The sequence below is a fragment of the Terrapene carolina genome, unplaced genomic scaffold, assembly GCF_002925995.2.
Source record: "Terrapene carolina triunguis isolate 2854851 unplaced genomic scaffold, T_m_triunguis-2.0 Scaffold998, whole genome shotgun sequence".
NCBI classification, from domain to species: Eukaryota; Metazoa; Chordata; order Testudines; family Emydidae; genus Terrapene; species Terrapene triunguis.
In genome coordinates this window covers 1,432,165-1,450,629 of record NW_020665349.1, presented here as the reverse complement: position 1 = coordinate 1,450,629, position 18,465 = coordinate 1,432,165, and the positions used below count along the sequence as shown (strand labels likewise).

At 50.8% G+C, this 18,465-nt stretch overlaps 1 protein-coding gene across 8 annotated transcripts in view; it reads left to right on the top strand.

Annotated features, from left to right (window-relative positions):
• The first annotated feature begins 9,556 nt into the window (after nt 1-9,556).
• DCTN3 (dynactin subunit 3) overlaps nt 9,557-18,465 on the top strand; it is an 18,980-nt gene continuing 10,071 nt past the window's right edge. For 6 of the 8 annotated variants that reach the window (XM_029913870.1, XM_029913868.1, XM_029913871.1 and 3 more), the window contains exons 1-6: nt 9,557-9,675; nt 10,323-10,407; nt 11,552-11,638; nt 12,669-12,752; nt 15,541-15,599; nt 16,696-16,844. In XM_029913870.1, the coding sequence (XP_029769730.1) occupies nt 9,565-9,675; nt 10,323-10,407; nt 11,552-11,638; nt 12,669-12,752; nt 15,541-15,599; nt 16,696-16,755 (486 nt within the window). In that variant the 5' untranslated portion in view covers nt 9,557-9,564 and the 3' untranslated portion in view covers nt 16,756-16,844. Of the gene's footprint in view, nt 9,676-10,322; nt 10,408-11,551; nt 11,639-12,668; nt 12,753-15,540; nt 15,600-16,695; nt 16,845-18,189; nt 18,346-18,465 lie in introns of all 8 variants that reach the window. The other 2 variants (XM_029913873.1, XM_026661298.2) reach the window with 2 other exon arrangements.

Sequence of the window (18,465 nt, the reverse complement as noted above, 5' to 3'; positions counted from 1 at the left end):
TTTGTTGCAGATGTTTCCTCTATAACCTAAAGTTCTGGCAGTTCCTCCTTGCCCAGTTAAATAATGGAAATGGTGGGTAATTTACCCCCTTCTTTCTCTCAATAGGCACTTACAGTCAGAGACAATCTGTGACGGGGTGGACTAGGCCCCGAGGCCCCCTGCTGGAGGCTTTGTGGCCTTGCCATATCCCGCCCCAGAAAAGAGCAGTAGAGAGGGTCCTCCAAGCTCCCTGAAAAGAGCAGTAGAGAGGGTCCTCCAAGCTCCCTGGAGCGGCTGTATGAGAAGCAGCCAATCAGGACCCAGCAAGCTAGTATAAAGAGAGCTGCTGTGCCAGTGCCCCTTCAGTTCCTTGCTGGTGCTGTAGGTGTGTGGATGGCTGGCTGGCTGGCAGAGTCCTGGACAAGGTGGTGGTGTTGCCGTTGCCGGGAGCCTGAGAGAAGGAGCCCTGAGCTGGTTGCTGGGATTCTATTTGGACAAAGCCCTGAGGTAAGGATGAAGACAGTGCAGGTCTGTGGGGAAGTGGCCCAGGGAATTAGAGCAGCAGTGGAACTTAAATGAATGGACATAGCAGACAGCTTCTCTCTACAGGGTCCCTGGGCTGGGACCCAGAGTAGTGGGCAGGCCTGGGTCCCCTCCTCAATCCCATTAGCCATTGGGGGGGGAAGTGGCCTGGACATTGAGGCACCCCAGAGCGGGACCTGAAGCAGAGTGGCCCAGCTAGAGAGCTGTAGAAGGAAGCCCCAAGAGGGATTATGGTTGGCAAGCTGGCTGTTTTTTAAAAACCTGTCAAGAAAGGCAAGAGTTGCATTGTACATTTCCACACCTAGGGCCCAATGCTTAGCAGGGCTGAGTAGTTGTGAGTCCAGTTGACTTCTTGGTACCTAGTACCTAGGGTTACCATATTTCCACAATCAAAAAAGAGGACACGGGGGGGGAAGCCCTGCCCTAGCCCTAGCCCTAACCCTGCCCTGCCCCCATGTCATGGAGTCCCTGGGCGATGCTCTGGAACTGCTCCCCACAAAGCCAGTCAGGACTTTGGGGAGTCTCCTCTCCCTTGGAGCAGACTGTCTTCAGGGCAAGAAGCTCACATGGCTTCACCTCCTGGGTCTGACCTTGGAGCATTCAGCATATGCCCCTCCGTGCGCTTCCCACAACAAGTCTGCCCAGGCGGGGTCCTGGGGAAGCCAAAGGGTTCTGCACCCCCCACTTCGCAGTCAGAGGTGACTCTCAGCCAGCCAGTAAAACAGAGGTTTATTAGATGACAGGAACATGGTCTAAAACAGAGCTTGTAGGTACAGCGGCGAACGGGACCCCTCGGCCAGGTCCATTATGGGGTTCAGAGAGCCAGACACCCACGTCTGCCCTCACTCCTAGTCCCTAGGTAGCTCCAAACTCCAACCTCCGTCCAGCCCCTCCTTCTCTGGGCTTTTTCTCTTTCCCAGGCCAGGAGGTCACCTGATCCCTTTGTCTCCAACACCTTCAGTTGGCACCTTTGCAGAGGAGGGGCCCAGGCCATCAGTTGCTAGGAGACAGTGTCGGGCATTTATGTACCCTGGCCCTTTGCTCTGCAGCAACCATACACCGTTATCCCACCACCTAGATACTTAAGAACTGCATAGGGGAAACTGAGGAAAATATTAAGAGCAGTCCCACTTCGTCACACCCCATCCACTCCCTCCCACTTCCCACCCCCTGACTGCCCCCCTCAGAACCCCAACCCCCCCTGCTTCTTGTCCCCTGACTGCCCTGACCCTTATCCACTCGCATGTGTGGCAGGGTTGTAGAAATTTTGGTGGTGCCCAGAACCCCCCCCCCACCTGCCTAAGGCTCTGGGAGGGGGGTTGGGTGGGGGGAGGAGGTCTGGGGTGCAGGTCCTGGGCTGGGGATTAGGGTGCAGGAGGGGTGCAGGCTCTGGGATAGAGTTTGGGTGCTGGGTGCAGGCTCCGGGCTGGGGCAGGGGGTGGGTGTGCAGGAGGGGTGCAGGCTCTGGGATGGAGTTTGAGGGTGGGAGGCAGTGCAAAGGGAGGGGGTGCAGGCTTTGGAAGGGAGTTTGAGGGCAGGAGGGGGTGTGGGGAGGGAGTCTGGGGATAGGAGGGGATGCAGGGATGAGGGCTGTGGGTCTGAGGATGAAGGGTTCATGATGCAGGAGGGGGCTCAGGGATGGAGCAGAGGATTAGGGTGCAGGGGGATGAGGGCTGGGGATGAGGGGTTTGGGGCGTTGGAGAGGCTCGGGGCTAGGGTGGAAGGGCAGGGTAAGAGCAGCCTGTCTTCCCATTAGTGGATGGGGGACGCTAGGACCTGGGCGCAGCAGACAGCAGTTGCTGCTGGCTCTGGCAGTACAAGCAGGCAAGGGAGAGGCAGGCAGGGAGGGCGGGCCCCCACGGGGGGGACGTGTGGCGGGGGGGTGGCAGGTGGAGGCTGGGGACCCATCGAACACTCCCCTGCTCCCTGACTGCCCCCCCCCGGATTCCCCTTACCATTCTGGCTCCATGTGTTTGCAAAACACGCTGCCTGGTGGGTTGGTTGGTGTGTTACACAGGGCTGCAGACAGAGGGAGGGGGGAGCAGGGGAGGGCTCTGGCTGCTGGAGGCCAATGGGAGCGGCTCAATCGGCCCAGCCGCACTCTGCATGGGAGGGAGGCGAGGGAGAAAAAACCCCGGGACATTTTAACCTTGTTACCAATTCCTCCCGGACGGCTATTTAGAGACGCAAAAGCCGGACATGTCCGGGGAAATACGGACGGATGGTAACCCTACTAGTACCAAGGTGCTGGGGATTCCCAGGTAATGGCCTGGGGGGGATACACTGACATTGTTTCACATAAACAAAATTACTCACCTGCTTAAGTTCTTTGCAGGCCTGAGACCTCCCTGGGCAAGTTTGTGGCGCTGGTTGCTCTGATGGTTTTGATTCCTCTGGCTAATACTTTTCCACTGAATTATGGGTTCCTTTCATTCCTCCTCGTATGGCTGCAGCAGCTAGTAGAGAAGCCGGCTATACTGTAATCTTCCACCTTTACGGCTGCTTCTTCAGATGCCTAGGTTCTTCAGTGAAGGAGGAGCCAGCACTGAGCGACCAGCAAATGCTTTCCAGACAGCAAGCACTGTTCTCTAGGCTGTGAGCAGTCTGCACAGCCCAGTGTGAGAATAGACAGTCTAGTCTCAAGGCATTTTGTTGGGCACCTCTACTCATCACTAGCTGCCGAAAGAGAATGAGAGGCGAGCAGATGGAAGAGGAGACCCAAAAAACAAATTTTAGCTCCCAGCAGCACTTCGACTCCACCTGACTGGTTGGTGTTAAATAGAAATGGTGCATGGATGCTGGGACAGGTTGCCTGTCTAATGACCTGTTTCTTTAACAGGCTGGCAATTGAGACCAACACCTGTAGTAGGAAGAGGGCCTGAAACATAAGCCCTTGTATCAGAGGCCTGGGCTAAAGTAGTGGTCAAAGCTTTACTAAAATAAAGCAAAATCAGGCTGTGAGCTCGAGGCTGGGCCTGCTCACACAGTCTGGCAAGAACAGGGCTGATATTGGAGACCCACATTCCTAAGCAGTTCTAGGCACAAGAACACACACCAACACATTCCAGGAGGATGGTACCAGAACACCTCAATATCGACACGTTTCCCAAAGATAACAGGAACACACTGACACATCTTAAAGATAAGGTCAGGATGACAGCATGATAGAGATGTTTTTATGGAACCAACAGGTACAAGGTAATAGGTGGCTCCTAGATACTTCAGAGGGTGGCACCTAAATACGTCGGAGGGGCAATACTGACACCCTCCCACCCCACCCCCACTTAAAGATAAGGTTGGACAACCGTGTGATGGATAGAGATGTTTTGATTGAACCAACATGTGGAAGGTAAAGGGTGGTAACTAACCACATCAGAGGAGCAGTAACTATCTACCTCAGAGAGGCAAGACACAATTTGTTTGTATCAGTGTATAAAGAGGGGTCTCAGAGTGTCCTGTGTAAGCAAAGCAGCAGCACCAAGGAGAGCACTCAGCCACACAGCTGGAAGCAGAGGGAGAAAAATGCTGTAAATTTCACCTACCCCTATTAGCATAACAAAAGTGGTGACAGTATCCTGTTTAGACATGCATAAAAACTTAGTTACTTATAGATTTAAGGCTTTTAATAAGTGGTATTTAATCTTAGTTTAAGAACAGGTTTAGCTAGAAATCCAAAATGGCAGCCACAATGCTTTCTACAGGTCTGTCTCATCTTACGCTGGGGTTATGTTCTGCAGTCAGCGCCTAAAGCGAAAATCGCGTATAGTCAAAATTACATTGAGTGCAATGGCGGGCGGAATCGCCCGCACTACAGAAACAGTATTTAAATTGTTGTTTTTCTTTTTTGTTTGTGTTTGTTTGTTTTTGCCGACCGTGTAAAGCTGAAATCGCACATGTTAAATGTGCCTAAGATGTGACAGACCTGTACCTTAGAAAATCAAAATGGTGGTCTCAGGCTAAATTGCCAATAGCAGAGTGGTAGACTGGGGTTAAGTTCACTGAAGTGAGACAATGTTCACTCCAAATACCTGAGGGGCGGGGGGGGGGGTGTCAGTCACGTAGAAGGCAGATTCTCAAACAGATCCCGCATGCTAAACAGGTAGAACTGATTAGCTGAACAGTTCAGGCTATCAGACCTGAATGCAAGGGTCGTGAAGCCCCGGTAAACAGTTGCAGTCAAGATCAAGACCATGATCACAACATGATCAGATTGCAGAATAGAAGGGTGGAAATTGAGGTTGGAAGGTTTTAATCAAAAACTTATAAATTACAGTACTTTGGTCTTCCGGTCTTCTGCTTTCTGTCTGCATGTCAAGGACCAAGGGGGTGAAGGGAAAGCCCTCTAACAAAGTTTGATTCGGCTACAATAAAATTTAAGATGCTGAGCAAAAGCGGAAGTAGAGTGTATACTTGTGTTTACAAACTCACAATTTAGGAGAAGACGGCATAGGTGCAGGTGGTAGGGGTGGGCCACTGGCCCCGTGCCAGGGTCCCAGCCCTGCGCCTGGGGGACCCTCTGCCACCCAGGGTCCTGGCCACTGGCCCCAATCCTGGCAGCTGGCCCCAGGGGCTCCGCTGCAGGCCCTGGGGTCCCAGCCCCTAGCCCAGGGTCCCAGCTGCTGGCCCCACTCCCCCTCCTTCTAAATGGAAAAGCACCAGGTTTAAAATGGATTCCAGTATCAGGTGACATGATCACATATCCTGTGAGATCCCTACTCTCCATTCTTCCAGGGCTGGCCCGCACGTACCTCGGAAGGTTTGCAAGTAAACAGACATTTACAACCAATTGTCCTAATCAATGGGAGCCATAAAGATTTTAAACCACCATTAATGGCCCACACTTTGCATAATTGCAATGGGACCTCAGAGTTATACTTCATATTCTAGTTTTAGATACAAGAATGATACATTCATACAAATAGGATGAATATATTCAGTAGATTATAACCTTTGTAATGATACCTTACAAGAGACCTTTTGCATAAAGCATATTCCAGTTACATCATATTCACACTTATAAACATATTCCATAAAACACAGGGAGTGCAATGTCACAATTATATCATACATACATGATATCCCTGTTAGTACAAAAACTAAGTAAGACAATCTGGAGATCTTAGATCAGGTTCTACGAAAGATAAAAGAAACAGGGTTCAAAGTTAGCCCAGGAAAGGCCCAAATTTGTCGGCAACAAGTAAATTACTTAGGAGTAACATTAGGGCAGGAAGGATGGTCACCAGATAAGCAAAGGGTTGAAATACTGCAAAAGTTACCAGCCCCTACAGATATATCAATTTTAAGGCCATCCTTAGGAATGACTAATTTCTCGAGATTTCATAGAAAATTACATAGAAAAGGCCAGTCCGCTCTGTAAGTTATTAAAAAAAGGTAATATGTGGGAATGGGGACTAGAACATCAGGAAGCTTTCATTGAGCTCAAGCAAACATTAGCACAAGCCCCAGGCTTAGCATGCCCAGAAGTAGAACCAACAGCTAGCTACGACCAATACGGGAACAAGTGCAGTCCTTATTCAAGACCATGGTACAGGTCTTTGGCCAGTAGCATATGCTGCCAAAATCCTAAATGGGTAGAACAAGGATTTACTCCTTGTGAAAAAGTGGTGTCTAGCCTTAGTTTGAGCTTTACAGCATTTAGAATATTTAGTGGGACTCTATTCCCTGTGCTGCTAAAAACATCCCATTCAACAATTTAACATGCTGAGCAAAAGCGGCCGTACAAAATACACTTGGGCTTATCGATTCCCAGTGCTGGCTTTGTGGATAAAGGTTTTAGATAAGCAACCTTTTCCATCTGAGCTAGTGCAGCCAGCCACTTTGCAGCCCTGCAACAGAGCCATAGGTAAAGGTGGGATTTCCAAAAGCGGTTAAGTGAGTTAGGAGCATAAACAGGTAGAAGCAAACTATATAGGGCTAGGTCGTAGCTTTAGGCACAGCCCTATAGAAATGGTGGTGGATAGCTGCACCACACTTCTAGGAGACCCTTCAGTTCCTCCTCTTTCTCCTCCCTTGCTGCAGGGTTGGGACAAGGAGTACTTTTCTACAGCCCCGTACCAAGCACCGAACAGCGTACTCTGGCTTGTGCCTTAGAGCAGTGGTTCTTAACCAGGGTTACACGTACCGCTGGGGATACACAGAAGTCTTCCGGGAGTACATCAACTCATCTAGATATTTGCCTAGTTTTACAGCAGGCTACATAAAAAGCACTAGTGAACTCAGTATAAACAAAAATTTCATACAATGACTTGTTTCTACTGCCCTATGTACTATACACTGAAATGCAAGTACAAATGTAAGTAACTATATAGTAAAAAGGAGAAAGTCATCAATTTCCCACTAATAGTGTGCTGTGACACTTTTGTATTTGTATGTCTGATTTCGTAAGCAAGTCGTTTTTAAGTGAGGTGAAATTTGGGGGTACACAAGACAAATCAGACTCCTGAAAGGGGCGCAGTACTCTGGAAAGGGTGAGACATTGCCTCAGAGGGTGCAGAATCAAGGCGTGGCTCACCCTCTGCCCCTCTCCAAATCCTCCCTGCCAAACCTGCGAGCATGTGGAGGACAGCTCTTCGGAACCTGCTCTTCCTCCCCACCCCCGACTAGAAATGCAGGGAAGCTGCAACATGGGAGTGGGATGGGAGTTTGCAGGCCTATTCGAGCTAGTCACAATTTAGCCCCTAGACACAACCACCACCCACCCCAGAGCCCAAGCGCCAGTCCTGTGATCTTTGCTCTAGGCGTAATTTAGGTGCATGTATGGGGTTGAGGTGACACTCTGTCGCTGGTCACAGGTTAGTGTCAGACACAGCCCCAGTCCCTGACAGAATGAATCTGCAGCTTAGGTTGTACTGAGCATGCTCAGTAACATCTGCTGAAGGGGAAGGAGCCTCCTGATCTGCCCTGACCCTGCTGAGACACCCCACCCTGCTGTCGGGGTCTGATGTCACGCCCTCCCCTTGGGTGATGTTTGCAGCATGCATGAAAGATGTGGCTGCTGCTGCCCCTTAGTCCCTCACCCCCTTTGCTGCCCTCTGCTCTGCACCTGTGGTGCAGCCCCTGCGCCCCCCACCCTGGAGCTGGCTGCAGCTGCTTGGGGCCTGGAGACTCCTAATCTATGCAGAGCCAGGCAGGTGCTGAGGGTGGGGTGTCCCCCCACCCTCGTGTGCGTGGGCAGCACATGCCCCTCATCCCAGGCTCTGCCCCACTGAGAGCGTCCGGGGGCAGGTCGGGACAAGGCTTCGAGGCTGCTGCCCCAGCACATTCGGGGCAGGGAGAATTATCCTGCCAGCCAGCCCAGCTTTGGAGGTTTCGGGCTGCAAGAGCAGCGCTGCAGAAGGGCCACCTGGGAATCTTTCCCTGATGGGAAGAAACAAGCATGTGCGGTCGTACCACAAATATTCTTTAAATTCCACTTCAAACTTGCACAATTGTTTCCTAACTGGCTAATGTGTTGTGAACGGCAGTGCCCTAGTGTGCCCATTTATTCTGCCAGTTAGTCCCCCTTGTCTCTGAGAGTCTTTCCTTTGCCTACAATGGGCTTTGGGTCAGGTTACCAGGCAGGTCCATATAGGCATATAGACACAGAAACACCGATTTCTCTGGGAATGCCTTCATCTTACCAAATCTCCCCAGGGCTTTTAAATTACTCTTATTACTTTTCATCATTCACCTTTGCTAGCACGGTGCAGATGCAGGGCATTGTGCTATTTAATTTACATTTTAATACTCAAATACTCGAAAATATGTGTCAGTAAATAGTTGCTAGTCGTTTTAGCAATGACCTCTTTGTTTCCAATAGAGCAGTTGCTGTGTTTTTTACTGTGATTTTTAATTTGGAATTTTAATTTGACATTTGGGTGACTCTTTCCTGAGACATCGGGATGGAACGAAGTGGGTATCGATTGACCAGGTGGTGTAAAACCGTCGCATGGGAAGGCGCCTCTTTCTACAGTGCAAATCAGCATTGATTTGCTTTAACTTTTTGTGTTTGGCTTTGAGATCGGCTTCACATCTCCCGCTCGGCTCCAAAAAGCCGATTTCCATGACCTGCCTTCGTGGATTTTGCCACTGTGCCGTATTCCGACCTCACTAAGGCCTGGTCTACACTACGAGTTTAGGTCGACTTTAGCCGCGTTAAATCGACTTAAGCCTGGACACGTTTACACTACGAAGCCCCTTCTGTCGACTTAAAGGGCCCTTTAAACCGGTTTCCTAACACCACCTTGACAAGGGGATTAGCGATAAAATCGGCCTTAGGGGGTCGGAATTGGGTTAGTGTGGACGGAATTCGACATTACTGGCCTCCGGGAGCTATCCCACAGTGCTTCATTGTGACCGCTCTGGACAGCACTCTCATCTCAGATGCACTGGCCAGGTAGACAGGAAAAGCCCCGCGAACGTTTGAATTTCATTTCCTGTTTGCTCAGCGTGGAGAGCACAGGTGACCATGCAGAGCCCATCAGCACAGGTAACCGTGATGGAGTCCCAGTCCCAGGATCGCAGAAGAGCTCCAGCCTGGACCGAACGGGAGGTACAGGATCTGATCGCCATCTGGGGAGATGAAGCAGTGCTCGCCGAACTCCGAAACAGTAAAAGAAACGGCAAAACGTTAGAAAAGATCTCCAAGGCCATGAAGGACAGAGGCCATAACAGGGACGCGCGGCAATGCCGCGTGAAAATTAAGGAGCTAAGGCAAGCCTACCACAAAGTCAGAGACGCAAACGGAAGGTCCGGGGCGTGACAGTCCCTATAACAGCGGGACCTCTGGTCCCCCTCCCAGCACCGACACGGGGCGCTGAGCTCGGCCCCTCAGGGGGTTCTGGATTGACAGCGCCGTGCAGGCCGCGGGCACTGTCTCCATGGCAACACTTGGAACTGGGGGAGCAGGGCATGCTGGGACATATCCGCGGATTTAACCACCCTCTCCGCCCCGCTTTGGTACGTCACTTCCGGGGAGGCCGCGTTTGATTCGCTGCTGTGAGAAGTGCCGCCCCTGCTTCCGGCCTGCTGGGTGTTGACAAGATGGCGGCGATCGCGGGGCTGCAGGGACGGGTGGAAGCGCACGAGCGGCAGGTGTTCGGCCCGAGTGGGGCCAGGCAAGGGGCGGGCTCCTCAGCACCCCCCGCTCGGCCTGTGTGTGACCCCCCCCGGAGTGGGCCCCGGGCGGGAAGCTGCTGGGCTGGGCTAGCGGGGATCGTTCCCTGCGGCTCGGGGCATAGTGCCGGGGCAGGTGGCTCCAGCCTCCGCATTGGGGGCAGCAGCCCGGGGATTGGCCCCCGAGGGGCTCATGGGCGGAAGGGCGCGCGGGGGGGGTTGGTCCCCGAGGGGCTCATGGGGGGAGGGAGGGGCGTGCGGGGGGGGCTTGCCCCCCCGAGGGGCTCATGGGGGGGGGGGGCTTGCTCGCTCCACTCCTGCCCTGAGCGATGCTCCCCGGCCAGCAGAGCTCCCCCGGGGGCGGGGCCCTGAGGGATAGGGCGGAGCCTTTTGTCCCAATGCCCCTGACGGGCTGCCTAGCTCGGGCTGCTTCATTTACTTCTGAGCTGCAGCCACCCCTGGGGTAGAACCTGAGCTCTGTTTAGCAGCCTGTAGTAACGTTCCGGAACCATTCCGGCCGCTAGTTGAAATATGCTGCGTGTGAATGGTAGTAACCGAAACGGTTTTAAATAGACATTTTATCTTCTCTCACTGCTGGTCTGTTCCTGACAGTTTAGTTGTGGGATCCTAGTTAGAAGTGTCACTTAATCATTCTTTGGTTTATAACACCATCGCTTTCCTTCTAGGCAGCAGATGGCTTGGTGAAAGTTCAAGTGGCTTTGGGGAACATTGCAAGCAAAAGAGAGAGAATTAAAATTTTGTATAAGAAAAGTAAGTATTCGTCCAGCGTTTGTGGTTTTTTTACCCCCAGGGTTTAGATCCAAATTGTATTTTACATGGTGGTCTTGTTGGGTGGCCTGTCTGAGATCATTTGAGTTGAGTTTCGGAGTGGGTTTAAAAACAACCCTCATAATTAGCTCCTTGGGAGGCAAAGGACTGAGTAGACAAGCTGGCATCTCTCGAGTGCAGTGTACCTCTTGAGAGGTGAGAGTAAGGAATCTACTTTGGTTTCTGTTTCGGTATCCGAGATCTAAAACCTAAGGTTTCAGCTTTACTCCTTCCCTAGGACTGTGTGCGCTATCCCCTGTGATCAGATTCCCCCTAGAAATCCACAGCCCATCAGGCCTGATGTCGTCAGAAAGGGGTAGTACATGTTCAGTGTATGTCCACCTGCAGAAAATCAGGGGCTTTGACTGCTCACTGGCATTGGAGCTTATTTCTCCCGGTTGAGTGTAGCCATACCCTCAGATTGCAAGCAACCTTGGGATTTTTGTAACGGGGAGAGATGTCGCAAAAAGAGCATGCTGTGCCTGGAGGGGACAGAGTGGTGCCACTTTAGCACACCCTCAGCCAGCTTCAGAAGGCAAGACTTGCGTGTGTAAAGGAAAGACATTTCAGAGGGCAGGGGAAGTAGCAGGCCACATGACAGAAAGTGAGCACTCTGTGCCCTCCCTTTAAAGAATGGACTGTGAATTCTGCAGTTGAATTTAAAATTGGCTAATGTGATACTTAGCAGGTTAGTGGGATCTTCTGTAAATAATGGGCACCTATTGGTGTTGGGCCATGTGTGTACACACTTTTTTAATAAAATCAAACAAGGAAACTTAGGGGGGCTTGGTGCAGCAGCAACTTTGTACTGTTGAGTTAAAAGCCATTCCTCTCCGATCCCCCACTGACGATGCCTCTGCATCTTGGTACATCTGAATTGTCGTCTAAAATAGTGAGCTGGCTCAGATTTGTAAGCTCATTCATGTGGTCTATAAAGTGCTGTGAACGGTCATGGTACTGTAGAAGTACTGTAACTGCTGATTCTTTTTAGCAAAATCTTGTAGTGAGTAGGAAATTGTGACAGGCAGTACTTTCAGAACTAGTCACTTCTCCTCTCTCCCTCCCTGTCACCTACTTCTGATCTTAGTTGAAGATTTAATAAAATATCTGGATCCTCAGTACATTGATCGAATGGCTGTTCCCAATGCCATGAAACTGCAGTTCATCTTAGCAGGTACGTCATGAAATGGAAGGAGTATGCTCATTCCCCAAAAGCTCACAAGACAAGGTGGGGGCGGGGATTTTAATTGAATGCAATTCATTTAATCTCTCTCAACCATGGGTTTAGGACAGAAATGCCTGCTTTGGTGTCTAGTCTTCCCCTGTAAACTGGCTAATGCTTCAGTAAAAGATCAGAAATGGAGAAACTACAGTATGAATTGTACAGAGAACAAGAAGTGTGGTTCAGTTCCCAGTCTCTGGCTCCCTGGCAAGCACTTGGAATGCAACTGGCACAGTGGAGCCAGTTCCTTCATGAGGAGTGCTTTTCTCGCTATTGAAGGCCTTCCCTGAATGATTAAGGAGCGACATTGGCTCCCTCTGAGTCTGTCTGGCCTTTGGTCAGAAGTTTGGAGGGGGAAAGGAGTGTGTGGAATTGTTGTCCTAAGTCTAGCAACTGTTACAGTAACAAAACTGCTCTTATGAACACTGAAGTGTGTATATACTGTGAACTTCTAACCCTGTCCAGCTCTCACACAGGGGATCTGAGTCGCGCCTCTCCTGTGGTAGGTGTGTGTAACTCCATTGTCTCCAGTGGCGTTTCCCCCAATTCAAACTGGTGTAAGTGTGGGAGAGTCAGAGCCATGAGGTTGACTTTTAATGGGGCTCAACAACTGAGCCAGTGAAAGAGCAAAAAGCATGTGCTTTTTCCATTGCTAGCTTAGTGAGGAACATCCTGGCTTCTGCTCCTGGTTCTTCCCTTTATATACTGTGTGCCACCTTTGAGCTTCTGTTTCCCCATCTGATAATGCCTACTCCAGAAAAGGGTGGGGGATGTTTGCGAAAGGCACAGAGATCCTTGGTTGAAAGGTGCGATGGTAACGCAAAGTATCATTGCGGTGAAGTCTTTCTGCTGCATGTAGGGTTGATTGCCTTATGAGAAGGGGAAGCTGAACCAGGCCAATTAATCAACTTATTTTTTCTCATCTGTGAAAAGCTGAAATAGTGTTTGCCTTAAACTTCTCCTTCTCTGTCCTTTAAACCAGAGGAGCAGTTTATTCTTTCCCAAGTCGCCCTTCTGGAACAGGTGAACAACCTCCAGCCGTTCTTGGACAGTGCACACATCAAAGGTAACACATGCTCATCTGCAAGCTACCTTTTCATAGCGGCTGTCCTGCGGTTAGCGAAGACAAGTGGCCTCTTTCGTTACCCTGGCACTAAGAACAGTGTGGAAATGCTGTTTTTAAAAGTTCTCTAGCTGCCTGCCTCAAATAACCGGAAACCATTGTAAGAGTTTCCAACTCTGACGAGTTTGCAATCTGAGCGCTAAAGCAGTGCAGCAGCATGCAGAAAAAATGCAGAATGTGGCATGGCCGTCCTCTTCAGCAACATGGGCTTGAATGTATTCTCCTGGCTACGATACTGCCACTGTACAGGAAGGCTGAATTTAAGTGACACCAAGGCCATGCTATACTTGCTGGATTGTTAAATATTCCTGAGATGCTGGTCCAGTGAGCCAGCGTAATCGTGGGGGGAAATGGAGGCCAACAGATACAAACTTTATAGAATCCTTAGACTCTTATGGGAAAAACCCAGTGGAACATCTCCTTTCTAAGGTGTAGCTTCCTGTTCACTGAGGCTACGTCTTCACTACCCGCCGATCCGGCGGGTAGCAATCGGTTTATCGGGGATCGACTTACCGCGTCTCGTGAGGACGCGGTAAAATCGATCCCTGATCGCTCTGCCGTCGACTCCGGAAATCCACCTCGACAAGAGGCGGCAGCGCGGCAGCGGTCGGCTTTCCCCCGTCCTCACCACCAGGTAAGCCGACCTAAAATACGCAACTTCAGCTACGGTATTCACGTAGCTGAAGTTGCGTATCTTAGGTCGGAACCCCGCTGTAGTGTAGACCTAGCCTAAGTATCCCTGCTCCTTGCATGGTGAGGTCTCTGTAGTCTCCATGCAGTTGCTTACCAGTAATAGCCACATATAGTAATCCAGTTGTGTGCTTCATACAAGTCTCTTGGGCATCTAATCCTCAGCTTGGGACCCATAGCTCCTGGCCCCAGAAGCAGCAGAGGGGTGACTTTGGAAAGTTGTTTTCAGTTGGTTCTGATCAGCGTATACACAAACAACTAAAATGTTAGGTTTCAGAGTAGCAGCTGTGCTAGTCTGTATCCGCAGAAAGAACAGGAGTACTTGTGGCACCTTAAAGACTAACAAATTTATTTGAGCATAAGCTTTCGTAGGCTACAGCTAGGGTGACCAGATCACCCAGATCAAATATCAGGATGCGGGCAGGGGGCGGAGCAAAAAAAAATGGTGGCAGAGAAAAAAACAACCCCCCCCCACCTCCACAAGCGCTGGAGGGAGGCCCCGGAGATGCAGGGGGAGCGCGGGGCTGGGGTGAATGAGAGTCTGGCCTGGCCCCGAGCGCAGGCAGGACTCAGTCGGGCGGTACCTGGAGGGAGAGTAGGGGGGCGGCCCGCGGGGCCAGGCGGCGGCTGTTCTCCCCCCTGGGCAGCGGGACTCAGGAGCAGCCGCTGCTGCAGCTCCCACTGCCGCGGGGGGAGGAAGCGGACGCTGGCCAAGCTCGGCGGCTGCCGCTCTGGCGCCCGCGAACCCCCTGGGCCTGTTGTGGGGACCCAGCAGCGTGCACGCTGCACCCAGCCCCCGGCCAGTTGTGTCTGGGCTGCTGCCCAGCTGGTGCAATCCCGTGGGCGGCCCCGCAGGGGAACGAACAGGGCTGGGCTGCCAATGCCTCCGCCCCGGGGCTGCCGTGGGATTGCACCAGCTGGGCAGCAGCCCAGACGCAACTGGCCAGGGGCTGGGCGCAGCATGCGTGCTGCTGGGTCCCTGCAACAGGCCCGGGCCCAGGGGGTTCGGGCGCCAGAGCCGCAGCCGCCAAGCGCCATGGCCGCTTCCTCCGGCTGTGGCAGTAGGAGCTGCAGCAGCGGCTGCTCCCAAGTCCCACTGCCCAGGTTGGGAGAACAGCCGCCGCCTGGCCCCGCGGGCCACCCCACTACTTTCCCTCCAGGTACCGCCCGACTGAGTCCTGCCTGCGCTCGGGGCCAGGCCGGACTCTCACTCACCCCGGCCCCGCGCTCCCGCTGCGTCTCCGGGGCCTCCCTCCAGCGCTTGTGGAGGGAGGAGGAATGGCGTGCTTGGGGAAGAGGCGAGGATTTGGGGAGGGAGCCAATGGTGGGAGGAGGGGGCGGAGTCGGGGCGAGGGGGGGGCGCGAGCCCTTCCGGGCTCCGGAGCCTTTGCTTGTTTGTCCAGTGTCCCGACCTAACATTGGTCGGGACGTGGGACAAACAAGCAAATATTGGGACAGTCCCGATAAAATCGGGACATCTGGTCACCCTAGCTACAGCCCACTTCATCAGATGCATGAACTCCTGTTCTTTTAACTAAAACGTTGGCATTTCACTTACTTTGCAGGAAAGTGGCAGTAACCAGTGGTGGTCTGGTGGCCAGCAGTATTTATCTTTGGCCTGGTCTACACTACCCCCCCACTTCGGACTAAGGTACGCAAATTCAGCTACGTTAATAACGTAGCTGAATTCGAAGTACCTTAGTCCGAACTTACCGCGGGTCCAGACGTGGCAGGAAGGCTCCCCCGTCGATGCCGCGTACTCCTCTCGCCGAGCTGGAGTACCGGCGTCGACGGCGAGCACTTCCAGGATCGATCCCAGAACATCGATTGCCTGCCGCCGGACCCTCCGGTAAGTGTAGACATACCCTTTGGGGCATTTCTGAACTGTAATGTGCTTCGGCTGACAAGAAATGTATTAAATTAATCCCAATAGAAAGATTTTAAACCTGCTCTTAGACAGTCGTCTCTTTACTTTGGTAACTGCAATTCCCTGGATGTCAAAACTAAGCAGGGACTGACTTTTGTTCTGTGTTCTTTGCAGCTGCTCCTGACCATGCTGCCAAACTGCAGCGACTTGCTCAAATCCACATCCAGCAGCAGGTAGAGTGAATACTCATCATGGTTAACCTTCAGTGGGCAGGGGTGGGGCCTCTTGTTAACCATAGGTAATTCGTGGGCAAGGATGTGGTAATTAGTAACACAGACTAGAGCCACTCTAGTTAAGATTATCAGTATTTCTTCTTTCCATTACATTGTTTCAGTTTGTCCAAATCATGGAATTTCCAGGAGTCAGAAGAGATCTCTGCTCAGGAACATCTCCGTGTACAAATAGCTTTGGGTGGCTTTTTAAAAACCACAGTGGGGATCCTAACTGCTAATTCCCCCAATACTAGGCTGAGATCCCGACAGCATAGCAAGGCAATGTGGCCTCCCTCCAACACAGAGGGGGAGAGACGACCACCCCACCTGACTACAGTCCCTTTCCCAGTTTAGGTGGGTGGGAATCTGAAAATCAGTTCACATAAAATAAGCAGCTCAATTTACAGCACTGGGTAAAGGGCCTGCCTCAAGGCCTAATCCATTGAGCATATTGTATCTGATTCCAAGGAGAGGAAGGCGTGCCTGCCCTGCCTTCCCTGAGAAGTCTTCACTGAGGCTGTGTTAGTGGTTAGTATATTTGGTTGCTTTTCTCTGACAGAAACGGATAGAGCTGTTCCAAACAGAGCTGAAGTCACTGCGGCAAGAAGGATTTCTTGATGATGAATTGATTCTCTACTTCAGTGGAGTTGTCACTGCAACTCTCTGGCTAAATGTGCATGATTGGGTCTCCTTCTGGTAGCTGGTCCACTTGGAGGATTAGAGCTGGCTTACTCCGCTAATAGAGTAACTCCTTTTACTGAAGCAGTGCAGGGGCTCTTGCAGCTGAAGGTCCTGGGTTCTATCCCTAGCGATGACGGTGGTGTCCACACAAATACAGCCTCAGGTTAACCACAGCACTCTTAGTGCATGATTGCAGCAGGGGTCCCAGACACACCAGAGGTGGGTTGTCAAGGAAAACTCATTCTCCTAAAAACGGAGACGATGGGGCAAGCTTGTCCATCCAAACAGAAAAGAGAGGCACAGGCGTATTTGCAGTCTCCTGTTTTCTTTGAATGCTGAATGGTGTCTAATATCTGTTTTTTTCCACATTTTCAAGGCAGTCACAGAGTTTATTACAAGCAACAAGTCCAAGATAATAGAACACTGGATGTATTGACATCTGCACGCAGACAGCAGGTCTGTGTTTGATGGCTTGCTGCACACAGTTAAAGAAATCCTGGAGAAGAGCTACACCCCAGGAGAGATGTAAGAGGCTGGAATTGTATAATTAGACCTTTCTGTAGCTCTCTCCATTCCCTCACACTGCTTCCTGCCATATCCTTCCTAGCCAATGAGGTCCTGTCACTGCTGGCTATGGGCCTTTACGGATGGGATTTTCAAAAGCACTCCGCGCTGCCCTGACACTGCCGCCATTGAAGTCAGGGGAGATTGACCATAGACTTCGCTGGGAGCAGTTGCACTAGTGCAGAGCACTTTTTTGAAAATCTCACCCTAGGAGCTTTCTCACTGCTGTGCCCTGACAGGATCTGAACACTCTTAACATCACCAGGTGGATGGCACTAGACCAAGGAAATTTGTTTAGGTTTTTACTTGGTCCCGGAAATGTATAATCTGGAGTTCCAAAGTCCTGAAACAGTTGGTCCCAAATTACATCTAGAGGCCTGAGGTGTCCCTTACAGGATAGCAAACATAATTACGGAGGCCATGCGGTGGAGTGAATAAGGCATTGGATTGAGAGTCCGGAAAGCTGGGTTGAATCCCCGACCCTGCCACTGACTTGCTTTGTGACTGTGGGTATGTCACGTAACCTCTTTATGCATTTATGGTTCCATTTGTACAACTGAGATTACAATACTTCACTTTCTTTATGAAGTGCTTGGAAATCCTTGGATGGAAACACTGTATAAGTACATCTTATAAGACTAAGGGTTAGTGGGCTTTGGTTTTTAAACTTAACTCTCTCTTCCCATCATGGAAACTTGATCATTTGGATTCCTTAGCCTTGAAAGACCAATGTTCCCTCTAATTTTTTACATCCATGTGCAGAATGAATGTTGTTATATGATGGAGGTGATGAGTGGCAGGGGTGGGGCCGAGGGGTTCAGAGTGTGGGAGGGAGCTCAGGGCTGGGGCAGAGGGTTGGGGTGTGGGCCCTCCCACTTGAATTCAAGTGCTTTGCCTGAGAGGTTCTGAGTCGGCATACTTTGATTATGTAGAGTGGGATATTTTTCAAAAGCAGTCCGCATTGGCTTATCTCTGCTCCCACTGAAGTTCTCCCATTGACCCCAGTGGAGGGGAGATAAGCAAACACCAAGTGCTTCTGGAAATCCCACCCAGAAACTTTAATCCTTCCTCAAATGCAGGTTTACTGACACAAATGGGAGTAATGGAATAAATTGTAATTTGAAAAGAACTTTGTCATACCTCCAACACTGAAGCTGATTATTTAAAAAAAAAAATAACCCACACAACAACACTGGTGTTCGCTTTTTAAGTCTTTAAAGATAGCTGTATAGAAGTTTATAATATTTTCTGTTTCTTTAAACTAGCTTATCCTACCCAATCTTTCTTCTTCTTTTTGAAAACACAGCTGCTATCACCCTCTCTTCCTAATGAAGCTACGTTTTATCAAAGGTTCTCTGTGAACAGCTTGCTTGAGCGGGCATTCGTACTTTCGATGTCATGTGCTCGGGGACAGAGCATTGCTGGCGTAAAACCAGCAGAGGGAGCTACATTACTTTTCAGGGTAGTGTAAAGGTTTTTACTACAGATGGTGAAAACATTTCATACTTCAAAATTTGGAAGGCCTTTTTTCCCTTGAAATTTTGACAAATAAGAATAAAATTGTGCATAAATTCTGTTTTTT